Source organism: Protobothrops mucrosquamatus, unplaced genomic scaffold, assembly GCF_001527695.2.
Source record: "Protobothrops mucrosquamatus isolate PMUCROS unplaced genomic scaffold, P.Mucros_1.0 scaffold48, whole genome shotgun sequence".
Lineage (NCBI taxonomy): Eukaryota > Metazoa > Chordata > Lepidosauria > Squamata > Viperidae > Protobothrops > Protobothrops mucrosquamatus.
In genome coordinates, this window is record NW_015386430.1 from 2,413,382 (window position 1) to 2,433,743 (window position 20,362).

At 35.8% G+C, this 20,362-nt stretch overlaps 1 protein-coding gene across 1 annotated transcript in view; it reads right to left on the reverse strand.

Annotated features, from left to right (window-relative positions):
* DPY19L1 (dpy-19 like C-mannosyltransferase 1) overlaps positions 1 to 16,467 on the reverse strand; it is a 64,531-nt gene extending 48,064 nt beyond the window's left edge. Inside the window, exons 1-6 of the mRNA XM_015811757.2 lie at positions 16,186 to 16,467; positions 11,458 to 11,526; positions 10,460 to 10,484; positions 8,121 to 8,208; positions 6,068 to 6,205; positions 1,122 to 1,242 (exon numbers count right to left, since the gene is read on the reverse strand). Of these exons, the coding sequence (XP_015667243.1) occupies positions 1,122 to 1,242; positions 6,068 to 6,205; positions 8,121 to 8,208; positions 10,460 to 10,484; positions 11,458 to 11,526; positions 16,186 to 16,294 (550 nt within the window). The 5' untranslated portion in view covers positions 16,295 to 16,467. The remainder of the gene's footprint in view (positions 1 to 1,121; positions 1,243 to 6,067; positions 6,206 to 8,120; positions 8,209 to 10,459; positions 10,485 to 11,457; positions 11,527 to 16,185) is intronic.
* Between the last annotated feature and the right edge of the window lie 3,895 nt (positions 16,468 to 20,362).

Below are 20,362 nucleotides of genomic sequence, written 5' to 3' on the forward strand. Positions count from 1 at the left end.
GTCACTTCTTAACATAGTTCTCTATATCTACAGGTACTCATTGACTTATGGCCACAATTGGGATAGAATTTCGGTTGCTAAGTAATCTGGCCAGAAAGCAAGTCATGTTTCTGGAAAGGATTTAACTACCATTTTTACCATGGTTGTTAAGCAAATCACTATGTCCATTAAGCAAATCACCATGGTTATTAAATTACAAAGTCAATTCCCCAATTCACTTTGCTTGTCAGAAGCCAAGTGGAAAGGTGTAAATCATGATTATGTGATCAAAAGACACTGCAACAATTGTAAGTACTAGAAAGTTGTCAAGCACCTAAATTGCAATTACATGAAAGAAGAACTTGGATTACAATCCCATATCTATTATTTCATCTCCAAGATGCTGCTGGATATAATCTACTAATGTTAGTTTAAAGGCAATCTTTTTTGAGCTGAATTTATGCTGAATTAATAGATATGCACATTATTCTTGACAATATGGAAATGGTTTGCCATTGCTGTTTTCTGATTTTTTCCCCTTAATTTTCTAATCTAGTCCTCAGCTCTGTCTTTTTCTGATTACCTCCCTTAGAAGTACTTACATTTTCTAAGATGACTATCCATAATTTCTATTTGCAATGAAAACAAAAATAAACAAAAATAATGTTGAATGACTAGTATTTTGCTTCCATTTAATTTTATTTAAAATTAGAATACTATACTTTTAAAAAAAATGAAAGGTCAAATAGGAAACAGCCTAGCTAGACCTACGGAGGGCTGTCCATTGACCAAGTATTAGGGTAATGCTGTTTGGAATCAAATATATTTATTTCACTTTTTGGTCATACATGTTGCGTTTTTATAATTTCAGGTTTCTAAATTATTTATATACCTATATCTGTCAATTTCTTTATTTTCTTTTAACAAGCTACTATTAAGTATTATCCTTTCTGAAAATAAGATTCCCATATTAAGATTTCTGCAATATGCACAAATTATTCAAATAATTGATTAAATATTTAATTAGAACATGGATAACCACAAATTCTAATTCTTAGTAACCTTTCAAAAAAAGGAATTTTTATTTTATTTCACACTCCATTTTGTGCAATGTTCATAATGAATAAATAAGGAACACTTGCCTTCACAGCTTTCAACAGGACTCAGACCTTCCCCTCTATTCACAGTCCAACACTTTTGTGTCTGAATGCCAAAAGAATTCATTATCCCTGTATATATGCGGTACCAGCTGGCTAATACAACCTGTGCAGAAAATAGGATTATAATTTCAAAAGAACATTGTTTATCTCAGCAGTTGAAAGAAATTCATCTATGGCTATTCATCAGTATCTGACTGTTTTAAGATCCTTTTTCTTTCTCTCTGAAACTTCATTTTAAGTTTTAGTGTATTTTTTATAAAATGGAAACTGACATTTTACAAGCATGCTATTAAAAACATAAACACACACTTGCAAACTTTCAAGGTGTTTAACAATAAACTAGATAGCACAATAAATGTTCTGAAGACAATAAAGTAATTCTACAAGGAAGCATGAATTTATACCAAGACTGAAATTTTATTAATAGGTATTTTTCACAGAATTTTTTTCCTTTTCTGTAGATTCATCATGTGAAGCAGAGATTTTATGTTTATAATACAGGTAGTCTTAGACTTGTGACCAAAGTAAAATTGATCAAATTAAGATTTTTAAGATAAGAATTCTGCTGCTAAGCAAGGCAATTGTTAGTAAGTTACATGAATTTTTTTTTGCCATGTTTGTTAAGTGAACTATGCTGTTGTTAAACAAGTTTAGCTTCTCTCATAGACTCTGGTTGTCTGAACCCATGTGAGAAGATCACAAATGGCAATAAAATGACCCTGGGACACTGCAATCATCATAAATACATGCTAATTGCCAAGTGCCCAAATTTTGATCACATGCTTGTGGGAATGTTGCAATAATCAGAAGTCTTTTTTTTTGCAGTGCCATCGTAACTTTGAACAGTCACTAAACAAATGGTTGTACGTTGAGGATTATCTGCATATTCACTTCCAATTTAAAAGTCCAAGATACTGACAAAATATACTTTTTTAAAAACTACCTGTAATTCTATGCTGAAATTATGATTGTTTTATTGCTATTATTATTATTATTATTATTATGGTTAATCTTTAATTTGGTTCACGGTCTGGGAGTGCTAAAAACAATTCAAGTCCTAACCAAGGACCTAAGAGCTGTTAAGGTAGCGTCTGAGTATATTGGCAGTTCTCAGTAGGGTAGTTTTTTGCAAAATCAGGATATTCAGGTCTGATAAGTTCAAAGTTTCCATGTATCTAGGCAGCCCTTTGGGTATTGCTCCAAGGACTCCTATTACTATTGGTACAACCATTGATTTCTCCCTTTACAATCACTCAACTTCAATTTGCAAATCACAATATTTTATTATTTTTTTCTAGCTATTTTTCTTCAATTCTTGCATCACTTAATTTTGCAATATTAATGAACCAGACTTTTTTCTTTTCCACAATAGTGATGTCAGGTGTGTTGTGGGCCAGAGGTCTGTCTGTTTGGATCTGAAAGTCCCACAGGATCTTGACTTGCTCGTTTTCAAGAACTTTGTCAATTTGGTGTTCCCAGTAATTTTTGCTGCATTTCTGGCAAAGCTTCCAATGTATAATTTTGGCAACTCCATCATGACACTGCAAATAATAAGTCTGTGAAATATTGCTATAGCCACTGATAAGGTGATCCACTATTTCATCTTTCTCATTGCATAAGCAATATTTGCTGTTGTTGGTGACATGTTGACATACTGTTGTTTCTGCTTTCATGGAATTGGTCTGCAAGGCTTGTTCTTGGGCAGCCAAATGAAGCCTTCAGTTTCTTTCTTCAGTACCCATATCTTAAACAGTTCCATGTTAGCTTCATATCTACCTTTCTTTCAATGTCCTTCAGGTATTGACTGTACATAGGCTTCTTTTTCCAGTTAGAAACTCAATGCTCAATTGTTTACTTTCGATATTCTGCTTTCAATTTGTTTTCAAGAGGTTTCCCTTGTTCACCTACTTCAGCAGCGGCTCTTTTGCTTTTTTTATGTAGTCATTTAAGCTGTGTTTTTCCTCTTCCACAGTTTGTCTCACCTGTAAGAGTCCTCTGCCACCCTGAGATCTTGGCAAATGTAATAGATCAATATAACTTTTTGGATGCAGGGCATGGTTCATAGTCATTAATTTTCTTGTTTTTTGATCGAAGTTATCAAGTTCTAGCTGAATCCAATCAAGTATTGTATTACAGGCACTGCCCAGGTGTTAACTGCCTTTATTATATTTCCTCCACTCAGCTTTGATCTCAAGATTTTCCGGACTCGCTTTATGTATGTTGTTGAAATAGCTTCCTTAACTTGTTTGTGCAACAGGTCAGAAGTTTCCAAAAATACCCTTCTTCTAATGTTATTGCTTTTATCAACTCTTCATTATCAAGATAGAATCCATTATCTTCAACAATTTTTCCTGCCTTAACAATTGTTGCATATTTATCAATGCCAAATTGCATGCCAATGTCTCTGCTAAACTCCTCAGTGCGTTTCAGCAGTAAGCATAATTCAGTTGTTGTTGTTGTTTGTTGTTGTTATTGATTTAATCTTCAATTCGATTGACAATGTGGAACTGGTAAAAACTTAACAGTTCAAGTCCTAAGAGCTATTAAGGCAGCATCTGAGTATATCAGCAGTTCTAAGTATGGTGGGTTTTTGCAAAGTCAGGATATTCAGGTCTAATAAGTTCAAAATTTCCATGCATCTAGGAGCCCTTTGGCTATTGCTCCAAGGGCTCCTGTTACTATTGGTACAACCATTGATTTCTTCCTCCACAATCGTTCAACTTCAATTTGTAAATCACAATATTTTGTTATTTTTTTCTAGGAACTTCTCTTCAATTTGTGCATCACCTGGTATTGCAATATCAATGAGTCAGACTTTTTTCTTTTCCACAATAGTGATGTCATGCGTGTTGTGGGTCAGATGTGTCTGTTTAAATCCAAAAGTCCCACAGGATCTTGATTTGCTCATTGACTTGCAAAAAAATCAAGGATAATAAAAAAAGTTTCTTCCAACATATTAACAACAAGAAAAAAGTCAAGGAAACTGTAGGTCCACTAAAGAGAGAGGATGGCAAGGAAATAACAGGCAACAGGGAGAAAGCAGAGTTGCTTAACTCATTCTTTGCATCAGTCTTCACACAAAAAGAAACTACATCCCAACATACCAAAAAAAACCCACTGCAAAAGACAAACTAGAAACAAAAATTAAAATAAGCAGAAAAATGGTAAGAGAACACCTATCCAACCTTGATGAATATAAATCACCAGGACCCGACAGATTACATCCCAGAGTTCTGAAGGAGCTGGCAGATATTATCTCAGAACCATTGCACCATATCTTTCAAAAATCCTGGAGCACAGGGGAAATACCTGAGGATTGGAAAAGGGCTGATGTGATTCCCATCTTCAAGAAAGGGAAAAAAACGGACCTAGGAAATTATAGTCCAATCAATTTAACATCAATACCTGGAAAGATCCTAGAAAAGATAATCAAAAAACAGATCTGCGAAGAACTAGAAGCAAACAAAGTTATAACTAGTAGCCAGCACGAGTTTCTTAAAAATAGATCATGCCAAACCAATCTTATTTCATTCTTTGATAAAGTGACTATAGTAGACCAGCAAAATGCTGTGGACGTAGTATACTTAGATTTCAGTAAGGCATTTGATAAAGTAGACCACAATCTACTGCTTGGTAAGCTAGAAAAAGGTGGAATAGACAACATCACCACCAGATGGATGTGTAGCTGGCTGGCAAACAATACTCAACGAATAGTCCTCAATGGCACTATATCCACATGGAGAGAAGTAAGCAATGGGGTACCACAAGGTTCCATCTTAGGCCCAGTACTTTTCAATATCTTCATAAATGACTTAGATGAGGGAATTGAAGGGGAACTCATCAAATTTGCAGATGACACTAAACTGGCAGGAGTATCTAACATCCCAGAAGACAAACTCAGGATCCAAAAAGATCTTAACAAACTTGAACAATGGGTCCTATCCAACAAAATGAGTTTCAATGTGGAGAAAAGCAAAGTTTTACATTTAGGCAGGAAAAATCAAAAATACAAGTACAGATTAGGCGAGACCTGGCTTAAAAACAGCAATGATGAGAGGGACGTTGGAGTCCTAGTGGACGATCACTTGACTATGAGCCAGCAGTGTACAGCAGCAGCCAAAAAAGCTAATACAATCCTGGGTTGTATAAACAGAGGCATAGAATCAAGATCACACAAAGTATTAGTGCAGCTTTATAAAACCCTAGTAAAACCTGGAATATTGCAGCCAATTTTGGTCACCATATCACAAAAAAGATGTTGAAAGATTGGAAAAAATTCAGAGAAGAGCATCTAAGATGATCAAAGGCCTGGAGACAAAACATACGAAGAATGGCTGCAGGACTTGGGTTTGGCTAGTCTAAAGAAAAGAAGAAATAGGGGAGACATGATAGCAGAGATCCAATATTTGAGGGGCTGCCACAAAGAAGAGGGGATCATGTTATTTTCCAAAGCACCAGAGGGCAGGACAAGAAACAATAATTGGAAACTGATCAGAGAGAAATAACCTGGAATTAAGGAGAAACTTCCTGACAGTGAGGACAATTAACCAATGGAACAATTTGCCTCCAGAAATTGTGGACGCTCCATCACTGGAGATTTTTAAGAAGCTAGACAGTCACTTGTCTGAGATGGTATAGGTTCTCCTGCTTGAGCAGGGGGCTGGACTAGAAGACCTCCAAGGTCCCTTCCAGCTCTATTATATTCTATTCTATTTTCAAGAAGTTTGTCAATTTGGTGTTCCCACTAATTTTTGCTGCATTTGAACCCAAACGTCTGGTAAAGCTTCCAATGTATGATTTTAGCAACTCAATCATTATGTTGTAGATAATCAGTCTGAGAGATTTTGCTACAGCCACTGATAAGATGATCCAAAGTTTCATCTTTTTCACTGCATCATCATCATCATCATCATCATCATCTGTCTTACCTCTGGATAGAGATTAAATCTTTTCAGTGTGTTTATTACAAGAGGATATTCAGTTAGATTATCATTCATAATCATCCAAACTCCACTGTAAAATGATGGTGCTTCAACTATAGTCTTGAAGTAGGAATAATAGAGACCCTAAAGTGAATATATTTAAATAACAATATTTAAATATTTATATTTAATATTTAAGTCTATAATTTGCTTCATATTTGTATATTTGAATTTATATAATTTGCTATAGCAATAAATACAATAATATCAATGAAATTAACTTTATCATTTCTAGATCAGAATTAGAATAAAACAAGATTAAAACAAATATTGCAAGTTATCTATAATGTATCAACACTTGCTTAATTAAGGTGTTGAACTAGATCTGGCAAAATTCAAGTACAAGTATATACTCAGTCACTGACACCAGTCATCAGGTATTGCTATAGAAAATATAGCAAAATTTGTTTTAGTGGTTAAGGCAACAGAAGACTGTTTATTCTAGTCCAGCCTTAGGTATGAAAGTCAGTTGGGAGACTCTGATGTTATTTTGGATAAAATAGGAGGAAGAAGGAGTATTAGATATTTTCACCAACTTATATTATTTATAAACATAATAAACATGGGATATAAATAAGTAAGAAAAAGTGCTACATAAACTACAGATAGTACCCAACTTGCAACAATTCGTTTGGTGACCATATGAAGTTACAATGGCTCTGAAAAAAGTGACTTATGACCATTTTTCACACTTACAACCACTACAGCATCCCATAGTCACATGATCAAAATTAAGATGCTTGGCAACTGACTCCATTTATGATGGTTGCAGTGTCCCACGGTCATGAAATCAGATTTTGTGACCTTCTGATAAGCAAAATCAATGGGCAAGCCAGATTCACTTAACAGCCTGTTACTAACTGAACAACACAGTAATTCACTTAACAACTATAGCAACAAAGATCATAAAGTGGGGCAAAACACAACTGTGTCGTTTAGCAATAGAAAATTTGGGCTCAATTGTGGTCGTAAGTTGAGGACTACCTGTATTTGAAATCATAGAAGAAAGGCAGGATATGAATCTAAATAATCAATCAATCAATATATTCCTAACTGGCTTGTACTACTATTATGAGGTTCTAAATTCTTCTTAATCCCCCAAGCAGTCCAAATCATTAACATAGAATAAATTAAAAATAACAACTGAATCTACATTTAGCCATTACTAATTTAAATTCCATACATTTTATTCCAAGTGTACCTAAAATTATTTAAAATATATTTTATTGAAAAGCTAAATATCTCTCATAGTAGGGATCCCCAACTAGGATATACAAGTGTGAATGAGCGAACGAAGCTTCATCTGTGCACACCAGGGTCTAGGTTGCATGTGAAACCATCCCCTATCCCCAGTTCATGGAAAGATTGCATTTCCAAGAAACAATCCCTGGTGCCAGAAAAATTGGAGACCTCTGTCTTATAACTATATTTTTCTTCTATCCAATTATGTCTAATTCTCAAAGACTGCCTTAATAAATCCGTGCACTTTTCTTGTTTTTCAGAAGTAGTTTCCTATTGCCTCCTTCCTACGGCAGAGAAAATGACTGGTCCAAGATCACCAAACTGGCTTTGTGCCTAAGGCAGTACTAGAATTTACAGGCTCCTACTTGGTAGCCTGATGCCTTAAACACTACACCATATTTATTGAAACAATTTACTTATGTAATTTATAGGCTGCCCGACTCCAATGTCTCTAGAGGGCAAATTAGTTTAGTAAAGAGATAATCTAAAGAAGCTGCATGTATTTGAAAATTTTCCAACATCAGTAAAAGAAACTGTGACAAGTAATCGGCAGTTTAAAACTGCAAATACCTCATAAATATTAAAATATTAAGAACAAAAAATATTTCTAAATCATCTAAACAACTACAGTAGTACCTTTTTGATTCAAGATACATGGTAATTTGCATTTAAAAATTAAAAAATGTATTATTTGATATCCTTATTTTAGAATTAATATGTCTAAAAGTAATAATATCAATTAAAATTATGTTCTAACCATTTCAGTTCGAAATGCCATTTCCCGTTCCAGAGTTGAAAGATGAGAAAAGTGACGATCATTTTCAAAAAGAGTTGTTATGTGATACCTGTTAAAATTATACATATTTGACAATAAATCAGAAAAGTAAATTCATTACAGTATCCTTGTAAATGAACCTGCAAAGTTTACCAGTCTGCAAAAAATTACTAGCCTGAGTTTTATTTTTGAGTGGGGTTATCAAAGAATTGTCACATCTCTCTTCCACATGATCCTAAATTGAGTTGCTGGAAGATGTTCCATCTCTCCTCCAGGAATCACTTGGGTAAAGAGATTCCTGGATAAAACCTAATCACAAAAATGCCGAATCCTGCCATGGAGAGGTAGAGCATTCTACTTCTTTCTAGTGAGTCTACTCACCTTCATTATAATTATTTGCACATATTTTTACAACTTAGGTGTACTATAATCCCTCATATGCTCTACATAAACCAGTCCCTTCTAAGAAAATAAACATGAATTGTACTTGATATTCAGAGTCATGTAAGTAATGAATTCATTACTTCTATACTGTTTGTAGATGTACTTCAAATGTTTAACACATGAAAAAAGTTCTAATCAACATGGAGATTGCCGCATTAAATGAAATATATTTGACTTTAGAAAGTATCTCTGAGTAGACCCTTCTAGATTAAAATATAATCCAGCATTATGTTAGAGTTATTAAAATAGCAACAACAAAGACATACCGGTAAGTTAAATTAGAAAGCCTTCATCTCAGCATGAAATATTATTTACTTCTTCAAATATAGATATGCAGAAAGTTAACAGCCTTTTTGCTAGAGAACCTCATATTCTTAAATTTGCATGTTTAACAATCCATTTGAGAACTGAATGTCTTCCTTCTAATATCTTCCAGAAAATAGCACTAGTACAACAATGGACTAATGTTATACTAAGGAGACCAAACCATATTTATTATTGTTTATTATGCCTGAACTACTATTTTTAAAAAAGAGTATAAAGAAATTATACAGTAAAATGGACTGAAAGTCCTGCTAATCTTTGTTTAAAAAAGGATTTGTTCCTCATTTCTACAGAAACTACAATTTTTGGCTAATTAGAAGAACCTGTATACTTTATGCTTCTAATGAAGCAATGGAGTCCATAAATAATATAATAAGAGGAAGTATTGCAAAGACATTATAGATAGGATCTGTGATAGATTCCTGCCTATAAATTTATTAGGGAACAGTCTGGCTCCCTGGGCTTCATAAAAAGGGAACCCTGAGAGAGAAAATGTGAATGCAATTTAAAAAATAAGAAGTAAAGACAGGAAGCCTATTATCAAATGAGTTCAAAAATACAGAGAAAACTAAAAACATATCAACTCTGGCCTAAATCACACACAGGCTACTTGAAGGCTAAGTACAATCTTTGGTCACATGCAGCATAGAATCAGTAGTGACCTCCCCATAAATTTGGAGATAATTGTTCTCTGTGTGGAGTGGCACTACAAAGAACTGTGAACTAGTAAGCTCCAAAGGTTTTCCCAGTGTCAACTCAGTAAGATCTAAATACATCAGGAAGGATATTTTGCCCTCTCCTTGCACACTGTAGGAAAGAGAAAACTAAGTAAATATGATTGGTGAGGGGAGGGGGAAATGAACTTATGACCACTCCTATAAGTTTCTGCTGTTGTAGCTTCCCTGCCACCATATAACCACTATCCAGATGGTCAGTGCCCAGTTCACAATTATAACATAACAGTGAGCTGGGTTATATGAATGCCACTGGCAGCTTCCCACAAACAAAATCATTGGGAAAGATGGTAGGGAAGGTTGCAAATTATCCCAGTAAGACACTCCTGCTTTTTCTCCCAAGGAGCCCACTATCTCCTATTTCATAGCAGACCCCTGCCCATCTGCTTTCTAACATGTCTGTGGCCTCTGCAGACCAACTCATACTCCCTAGTGCTCACCCATAGCACCCACATGCCCCCATGCTCTTTATCTGGCACTCCCACCTGTTCCTATTTAATGACCTGCACATCCTGGCGTTGTGATGGCAACTGGGACTGCTGTCACTAAGCAATGTGGTCATGCTTTATGACCACATCACTTAGCAACAGCAATTCTAATCCCAATTGGCATCTAACCCAAGGACAACCTGTATGGGAAGAAGGAGGCCAGTCTGAAGGAGGAGGAGGGGAAGGCACCAAAGCCCCCTCCGTCACTGCTTTATAACCTCTGGCCTACCACTGTGTGCCAATCTAAGGGACTTAAGACATAACTTATAGAGATAATGGTACTGTAATTAGACACTGATGAAGCATTTTTGTTTGCAGAACATAAACTTACCAGTGAAGGATTCCTGCAACAGCAGCTGTTAAGAAAAACAAAACAAAACATAACGCCTTATTTTTAAATTAAAATTTTAAAATATAACCGCAATCCTTAAGGGCTATATATATGTAACACCTCTAAAAGCTTACACAAAATTTCTCTGCACAAAACATTTTATGTTTTCTGTAGAATATTCAAACAAGTATTCTTACATTGTATTAATTTCAGATATATAACTTTGCAAGTTAGAATGAAACAGATAAAATAGATATCTGCATTATTGCTTTCATATATCAACTGTTTAAAAGTATTACAGTGTTATATTTAGGGCATATCTAACAAATTTCTAACTTCTCATGAAGCCAATTTTATATATTAAAAAAGTCACACAAGAGTATTCATGCAATTTCTGCTATGTCATAGGAGCAAAAAAAAAGAGAAGGCAGGATAGACTCAATATATATATATATAAAGTCCATGAGAAAACTGCAGACATACTGTTGTAGTTTGGATATATCTTTGTAATACAACTATAGAAAATTTCAAAGGTATAATTTCTGGATCTATAACTAAAAAAATTAAAGTTAACACCAATCACCATCACCCTTAAGCTATTGCCTTTAATACTAACAATTCCAAATATAAATACAAATACATAGTGTATTAATGAAATATGTATTTTATATCACTTGAAAAACTGTTCATTTTGTCATATAATACACTCCTTAACAACAAGAATAAAATGTCATAAAACTCATACTTTTCTGCAAGAGTCTGATTCAGCTACCATGTGAAAATATTATTTTACAATTTTTGTAAGAAGTATCCTTAATTTTATATATTCAAGTAATCTACTTGCATTACATCTGTGGAACCAACAGGGTATCAACATCAGAATCTCATATTGTATCCTTATATTGTCTTACTTGGGAGTAAATTTAGTCATTTGGACTAAATTTTGCAAGACCCCGTAAGACACCATTATTAGAAAATAAGAACTATAAAATTCTCACCCATTATAAGTGTAAGCCATATTTTGCTATCTGTTCTTGCAATAAAGAATCCCGTTTCTCTCAGAGCATCTATATAAAAAGAAAATAAGTATCATTAATGTACTATTAGTCTATAGAATTTATAAAATGTATTTAAAAGAATTGTCCTCGCAAAAAAAATTATTATATTTAGAAACTTTTCTAAACTTTTTGCTTCCTATACTGAATCTAGTTCTTTTCTCAGTAATACTAAAACAGAGTTATACGTAGTGTTCAATGTTCAAATAACATTTTTTTCAGTAGGATGATATATACTTACTGCAAAAAGTTGGGAGATTTAGCTTACATTTAAATAGGATACAAAAGCAGACTTTTTGGAATTTTCCTCCCATTAAAATTCTTCCAGCTTTCCATTCTTCCTCAGGCAACACTGAAAGTTGAGAAACCTCTCCTAAATGGGATAAGCTATGTGGTATGGGAGAATATTAGGCAATAATATGCCATTAATGGAAGAGCCTCTTCCCATTTCTCTATCCTATCACTACAAAACTACTCCTGGAGTATATGGGCACCAATATGCCTGAAGAAATAATTCTTAGTATTCATTTGGCTTCCTGCCTGGAATTGACTTTTTAGATTTATTTCTTTAAAACAAAATATATTAATTAAAAGAGGGTGAATGTAAAGAAATTAAATATACTTGGTGAAGGAATGGATGAGCTGTAACTTGATGCTGAGAAAGTGGAAACTGTAAGAAAGAAATTCAAAATATCCACAGCTTGATACTATTTGGTATAAGCTGGAATAGATCAAAATTCTGATACACTTTCAAGATTCTAAATGTTTATGTTGTATTCTACAAAAATAAATCAGTGCTGCTATAATCTTTGCAGTGTCTGGCCTACAGTACCTCAAATGGCTGACAGGGAGGGAAGCTGGTATGTTGCAAAGCACCAGCCTCCAATAATCTGTATTATTTATATCCACATGATCTTCAACAGTTTTCTTTGGAAATAAAAATGATAGGCTGCTACAATCCTATGTTTTATTTGAAAATATGTTAAACTGCCCAGAAAGAAAAATAAGATAAGAGTATGATAATCCTGTAGAAGAGGAATTTAGGAACATAGATAAGTAGTAGTTTCATTAATTGGCTCTTTTAACTACTGCGATTATTTGCCAAGACTGTCATTTTGAGAATGGGAAGACCACCTCTTCCAGCCAGATTGGTCATAATCTCATAATTTTAAATATTCCCAACTATCGAAAAGGTTGGGGTCCAAGCATATTCATTGCTCTGAATATTGATGCATTAAATTTAAGACCATATCATAATTTCAATACAGTTCTTTCATTCAGTGCAACACAATCTCTGATATAATATACAAGTAATATTATTGATTAAATTTAAATATAGTTAGGAAGCTTCTGATGTATCTTAGACATGTGTATTTATGGCTATATATGAATCCTTAGCATGAGTATATTCTTGGATTAAGCATGCACAAGACCGCAATCTTATGTATTTCAACTGAATATCTTTGAATCTCAGGAAGTTAAAACCAAGCTTAGATATGATTATATCAGCACTGTAGAGATAAGTTTGAAATAACATAATTAAGCCATGGTGGCACAGTGCTTAGATTGAATGAAGTATTGCAGGCTAAATTGTTGCTCATTGCTAGCAGTTTGATTCTCATCAGCTCAAGGTTGTCTTAGCCTTTCATCCTTCCGAGGTCAGTAAAATGAGGACCCAGATTGTTGGCGGTAATATGCTGACTCTGTAAACTGCTTAGAGAGGGCTGTAAAGCACTGTGAAGCAGTATATAAGTCTAAGTGCTATTGCTTTTGCTAAGTTGTTGGTTTTATTGGGATGAAACTATGGGAAATGCCCTAAGACTTACATTAGTGGATGATAAACCAACCAACAAAAGATAGCTTTTCATTTAAAAATGAAGATTTTTTTTAAAATGTGCAAATACTGGGAGATTTTAATTATGTACTAGTAAGTCAGTGTTGACCCTTAGCAATCACATAGAGTTTCTTCATGTATTCCTAACTTGGACCTTATTGCCACTGAGTTCATCCACTGGCTTGCTACTCCCATTCTTCTCTTTTCTTCCACTTTTTCCAGTACTATACCTACTCTAGGGAGCTAAGTCTTTGCATGTGTTGATAGCAAAATCATATGAGCATGATGATTTGTGTCTCCATTGAGAACTCTGGACTGATTTGTTTGATGACCATTTGCTCATTTTTTTGGCTGCCCACAATAATCTCAGGATTCCTACAACATCAAAGCTCAAAAACATCAATAATCTTCCTATCCTGCGTATTCATCTTTTTTTTTTTAGTAATTTTACTGAAAATTTTAACAGTGATAAGAACTAATACAAACTAAAATAGAGCAGAAAAAACAAAAATGAAATAAAAGAAAAAGCAATAGGGGAATAAGAAAAAAAGTAAAAGAAAGTAGGAAAAAATAACGATATAAAGATACAAAGAAGTGGCTTCCAATATAATTTTAAGTAAAATTATATTTTAACCTTTCACTTTTTAAAGTTGCATTATGATTCTTTTTTCTTTTTTCTCTTTCCTACCACTTTTACTAGAATTATACCATCTCCAGGGAACTAAATCTTTGCATACTGTGTCCAAACTAAAATAGAACAGAAATGTTGGAAGTGGCTTCCAATATTCTTCACTGCAGTTAAATAAATTAACATTTTAACATTTATTTTTTAAAGTTGCATCATGCCTCTCTTTCTACAATCTATCTTGACTAATAATCAAAACCATAAATGAGAAGTTTTTTTCATTTTCATGAAAAATCCATAACGTGTTTTCAGTCACCAATAAAGGTTGATAGTGTTCTTTCATTAATCAAACAAACAAGTCAGTTTATCCATTTCAGCAAGTTCTGCCAATTTCATCAAAGTCCATCCTTTCCTGCTTCTTCAAAGTTCAAGTTTTGCTGCTGCAGAGTATTGCAAGGAACATCTTTCTTATCATTGTAGGTAGGCATATCATGGCATCTACCGTATTTTCCGGTGTATAAGACGACTTTCTAAACCCTGAAAATCTTCTCAAAAGTCGGGGGTCATCTTATACGCCCAGTCATCTTATACGCCGGAAAATATCATTTCCAAGGACTTCGTGGTTGCTCTACCACATGCTAGTCGATAGCAAATTGTTCTTTTGATATTGATGATTGATTGGTTTTCTTTGTAGTTAACTTAAATCACATTTTTAACATTATTATTAGGTCTAGCAAGTCATTTCCATTTTCAGCTATCAGAATGTCATCAGCATAGATTGTTCTTCTTCCTTTAACTTTAAATCCACCCTCATCTTCCAATCTATCTTTCCTTAATATATATTCAGCATGTAGGCTGAATAAAGGGTGTACTGTACAGTCTTGTCTAAATCCTTTGCTAAGCTGGAGCCATTCTACTTCACCATGTTCTATTCATACTGTGGCTTCTTGTCTTGGGTATATATTTCATACGAGCACAATTAAATATTCTGGCATTCCCATTTTTCTAAGTATATCAATAGTATCAAAGGCCTTTCTATAGCAACTTCTTTTTGGTATTTGCTGGTGGAAGGAGCAGAGGAAATAATATGGTTTATTGATAGAAATGTTTGCCCAGAGTGAAAGTATTTGCATTAACGTTAAGGTTCTGTCCACTTTGTTATATGAAAGTGAAACTTTGGTATGTAAGAACAAGTATGAAAGTATAAGGAATGCAGTGGGAATGGCTTATTAAAGAAGTAAGCATTGTAAACAAAAGGTGAATTAAATATGGACTGAACACAAAATGTGCAAGGTGGTTTACCAAAATAAGACATATAATCAATAGCAAAACAAATATGAAATGGTATAGAGTTTCCTGCCTGAGCAGGGGGTTGGACTAGAAGACCTGCAAGATCCCTTCCAACTCTATTATTATTGTTGTTATTATTAAATATATGAAAGAAGAATGAATGACTGAAACAGAAGACAAGAAATGTATGGCTGGATGGAACTGATGAGATGTTGAAAGAGAGAGAAAAGGCAATATATGAATCAGGGTACAAATGAGGTAGAAACAAGGATGATCTGCAAAAACAGAAGATAATGGAAAGGTTTCATGAATGATATTGGTCAAAACCAGACTGTTAGATATAGTAGCTCGTTTTATCTTTTGCCTTTAATCTCTTTTATTCATTTATCCAAAAGTGAATACTGTGTAATAAGTATGCCTTCATGTAAAATAAAATTAACCAATCTCATTTTTCCTCTTAAAGTTTATGCACAACAGCATTCTTTCCCCACTATCGTTTCTATTGTTGAAGTTTGATTCCAAGACCAAAAGCAAAATTTGGGCAGGGAATCCCCTACACACAATTATTTTCATTTTGTCAAACATCTGAAAAGTATTTTAATAAAACCTTGCCCGCCCCATGGGCGGTGTTTTGTATAACTAATTGATACAGGCGCTAATAGCAATCATAAACTTAGAGCGGCGTAGCTTGATCCTCACATCCACACAATGACTCGGAAGGAAGCGCCACTACCCCTACAGCCTACCCTCATGTGGGAAGAAGTTCCACCAAACTCAACTCCTCTTGCCTATTGCAAGAAGGCAGGCGGGCTGCAGGAAGTACATTTGGCTAAGCCAGGGCTCCCGCAGCAGAGTCAGCCCTTCCCTCCGCTCTTGCTTTTCCACTCCAGACCCTTCGATCCCCCAACCGCGGGTCTCTCACCGCGCAGCCAGTCTTGCCATTCGCCGAATTCGTGGGCCAAGCGGTCCCGCTTCGCTTGCCTCTGAGAGTCGCTTTTCGTCCCTTTCCTGCCTGGTCCTCCCTTCTTCATTGCGTGAGGAGAGGCCCCACCGGGAAGCTGCCTCCCCAGCGACTGTTGCAGCCCTCGGAGTAAGAAGACAGCAGCGGTTGGTTCGCTCACGGCGTCTTGGCTGGCGCTGAGATCGGGCTCTGTGCCTCCGCTCCGGCCCTGATGCTTCTCTTCCTGAGATAGCAGGCGCGTAGGAGAAGGAGGAGCTCGCCTGCCGCGGCTGTTGCCTCTGCCACTGGCGAGATTGAGAGGCGGCGACTCTTTGCCTCCTCCTCGCCTAGGCCGGCCCGTTCTTCTCATTGCTTCTTAGTAGGGGGACGGGTAGTCAAGCCCCAGAAGGGCAGACGGGCGGAAACGGAGGGGATATAGTCTACAAATGCTGGGCTTCGGACTCAGTTGAATGGGGTGAATCGCTCCTCCCCCGCCGAGAGTGCTAACAATTGTCGTGGACGCGGGAAGGTAACGGCCGAGAGAAGGCACGGCGCGCGCCGGCAACTGTCACCCGGAGCACGCGCCCAGTCCTCTCCCGCGCATCTCTTTTGTTCCTTTTCAGCTACAGTCGCATCCCAAACTATTGCTTGCTTTGCAAAACGAGCGCCTCAATATAAATTCTGGTGCACGAAAGCTCTCTTTGCTGTGTGGAGTAAAGAGTACCTCCTCCCAATTCTGGGGTAAGATTTTCCGTCCTTTGGGGGTCTCTTGGGGTCATTTAGTATTTTCAGAACAAAATGGCTGCTTGGACAGGATACTATTCACAAAACAATTGTTTATAAAACATTCGTGTACTAGAAAGCCTCTCCTCTTCAGCCTTCCTAACCTTGGCTTCCTCCCTTCTCCTACTTTGGCCACTCTGAATTCTTTAGCATGTCAGCTTTCCTCTTTTATTTCAAAGAAAAAGTAAATGAAAATGGTTGGTTAGTCAGGGAACTTGTTTGGCACCAAGAGACATGCACATAGCAGATTGCCACTATGCAGATACCATCTGGACTCCAGATTCTGGAGGCACCTATTTTTAAAAAAGGCATCTTGAATACAGGTAGTCTTTGACTTATAACAGTTCATTTAGTGACCGTTCGAAGTTACAATGACACTGAAAAAAGTGACTTATGACCATTTTTCACACTTACAACCATTGTAGCATCCCCATGGTCAAGTGATCAAAATGCAGCTGCTTGGCAACTGACTTATGACAATTGCAGTGTCCCAGGGTCTTTTTATCACCTTTTATCACCTGATAAGCAATGGGGAAATCAGGTTCACTTAACGACCGTGTTATTAACAACTATAGTGATTCACTTAATTGTGGTAAGAAAGGTTGCAAAATGGGACAAAACTCTCTTAACAAATATTTCACTTAGTAACAGAAATTTTGGGCTTAATTGTACTCATAAGTCAAGGACTACCTGTATTGATCTACTTATCAGTGTGGAAAAGCCAGGTATCTGGTATAACAAAATAAGTGGTTCTTCCTGTAGCTCTCTGGCTAAGATTCTAATCTAGGGAGTCTTTTTCCAGCCAAACTATCTGTAAACAAAACCAATTTAGATCAAGCAATAACTTGATATAATGTGTTTTATGATTATATGATTAAATGTGCTAATGTCAAATTACTAGGAAGCAATAACTGAAACACTCTTTTTAATTTTATATTATAAACATATTTGGTAGATTTTTTTACTACTCTAGCACAGAGATGATTCATTCTTAAAACATCTCATTTTGTCCTATTCAGCTAATACGCCAATCTTTGGCGATATAATTAGACATGCTGTTTGCTCTTCAGTCCTTTCATCGGTTTCTCAGTTCTTTGAGGTGATATTACTTCTGCTATGTGTATGGAAAGAGTTATTTTCCCTGCTCTGTCTTCTTTGTTTGAAATGGATACATGGGTCAAGGTGGTATTGGAACCTGGCATGTAGATCAGTACTATTGCAGCTTAGCGATCAACAGACTTATCTAATCAAACAAACCGACAGAGACATAGACAAAATTCAGATTAAACACAGACCCCACTTCAGACAGGCAGTTAGCCAATGTTGTAATGGTGCTCACAGCTGTGCATATTTATTCCTCAATCTTCATTCTTACTAATAAAGGCTGGTTGAAAAAAGCTGTAAAAATGGGCAGCCAGTGCTCTTAAGTAGCCAATCAGGAAGAAAGGTATACTTCAAAATAAGTTTCCTGCCAGTACTTACTCTTATTCTACATTTCCTAAATAAAAAGCAGAATCCACACAAGAGCATAGTCTACACTTAAAAAAAATACACTCGCATGACTTCCCAGTCCAAAGCCAGTCTGCACAGTCCCCTAGCAGATAACTAATATTATTAAATTGCTGGATTCAACCAAGATCTCACCTGTGTAACTTTCTTTGATCCAAGCAACCACCAAATCTAAACTACCTAAAACTGCCAGAAAATTCTAGTAGCCTAGTAATGAACATCAGATTACTTTTTGGGCATCTATATCCTAAGTCAACAAACTGTTCAAGATTCTGAAGGATTGTTTGTACTTCAACAGGAAATCTGATTTTGGATGTATTGATTCATTAGCTTTGAAAAATAAGAAATTATATCAAATTTGCTCTTATTTGTCTTTTATAAACTTAGCAATTCCATCTATTTCTGGAAGCTTTATCCAGTTTCCTCTGCCCTTTGGTTAACAATGAGATATTCAGTGTCTTTTTTGAAGGCCAAAGTAGTCATTATTATGAATTTGAAGTGCACTCTGCAGCTTTTTTATTTTTATTTTTTAAGGAGTCCATTCTTAACCAGTCAGGCATCTACATAGTCCTACAAAAATCAATAAATAATCCTAGTACTTCTAGCCATCATCTATATCTAGATTTAACAGTCTCTGGGCTTTGTAATAAAGACATTTTGTAGATAATTTCATGGAGATGAAAGGAAGCCTTCTCTCTCATTCTACTTCCCCTCTCCTGCCTTCTTCTTTTTTTAAAAATGTATTGCTGCATATGTTCATTCTTTTCTTCAGAGTGAGGACCCTTTTCATTGAGGAAGAGATTGTCTTGTAATTGACTTTGAACAGTAAATTGGCTTTATAATCTGGAGTTTATAAAGTAAAACCTTGTATTTATTTATTTATAATGATAATGATATGATAATGATGAAATAACAACAACAACAATAATAGAGTTGGAAGGAACCTTGGAGATCTTCTAGTCCAACCCCCTGATCAGGCAGGAAACCCTATACTATTTCAGACAAATGGTTGTCCAGTCTCTTCTTAAAAACTTCTAGTATTGGAGCATTCACCGCTTCTGGAGGCAGGTTGTTCCACTGGTTAATTGTTCTAACTGTCAGGAAATTTCTCCTTAATTCTAGGCTGCTCTCTTTGATTAGTTTCCACCCATTGCTTCTTGTCCTGCCTTCAAATGCTTTGGAGAATAGCTTGACTCCGTTTTGGGGCAACCCCTGAGATATTGAAACACTGCTATCATGTCACCCTTAGTCCTTCTCTTCATTAAACTAGACATACCCAATTCCAGCAGCTGTTATTTATATGTTTTGGCCTCCAATCCCCTAATCATCTTTGTTGCTCTTCTCTGTACTCTTTCTAGAGTCTCAACATCTTTTTTACATCGTGGTGACCAAAACTGGATGCAGTATTCCAAATGTGTCCTTAACAAGGCATTATAAAGTGGTATTAACACTTCATATGATCTTGATTCTATCCCTCTGTTAATGCAGCCTCCAAGATCCCTCTCACAGTTACTACTATTGAGCAAGGTAGCACCTATACTGTACCTGTGCATTTGGTTTTTCTTGCCTAAATGTAGGCAATTTCACTATTGAATTTCATTTTGTTAGATAGCGCCCAATGTTCAAGTCTTTCTAGATCCTTTTGTATCTTAAGCCTATCTTCTGGAATGTTGACTGTTCCTGCCAGCTTGATGTTGTCCACAAATTTGATGAGTGCCCCATCTATCCCCTCATTCAAATCATTCACGAAGATGTTGAAGAGCACTGGGCCAGAACAGAGGCCCAGGGCACCTCACTACACCCTCCATGTAGATGCAGTTCCATTGAGGACCACATACTGAGTACGACCAGTCAGCCAGCTACGAAT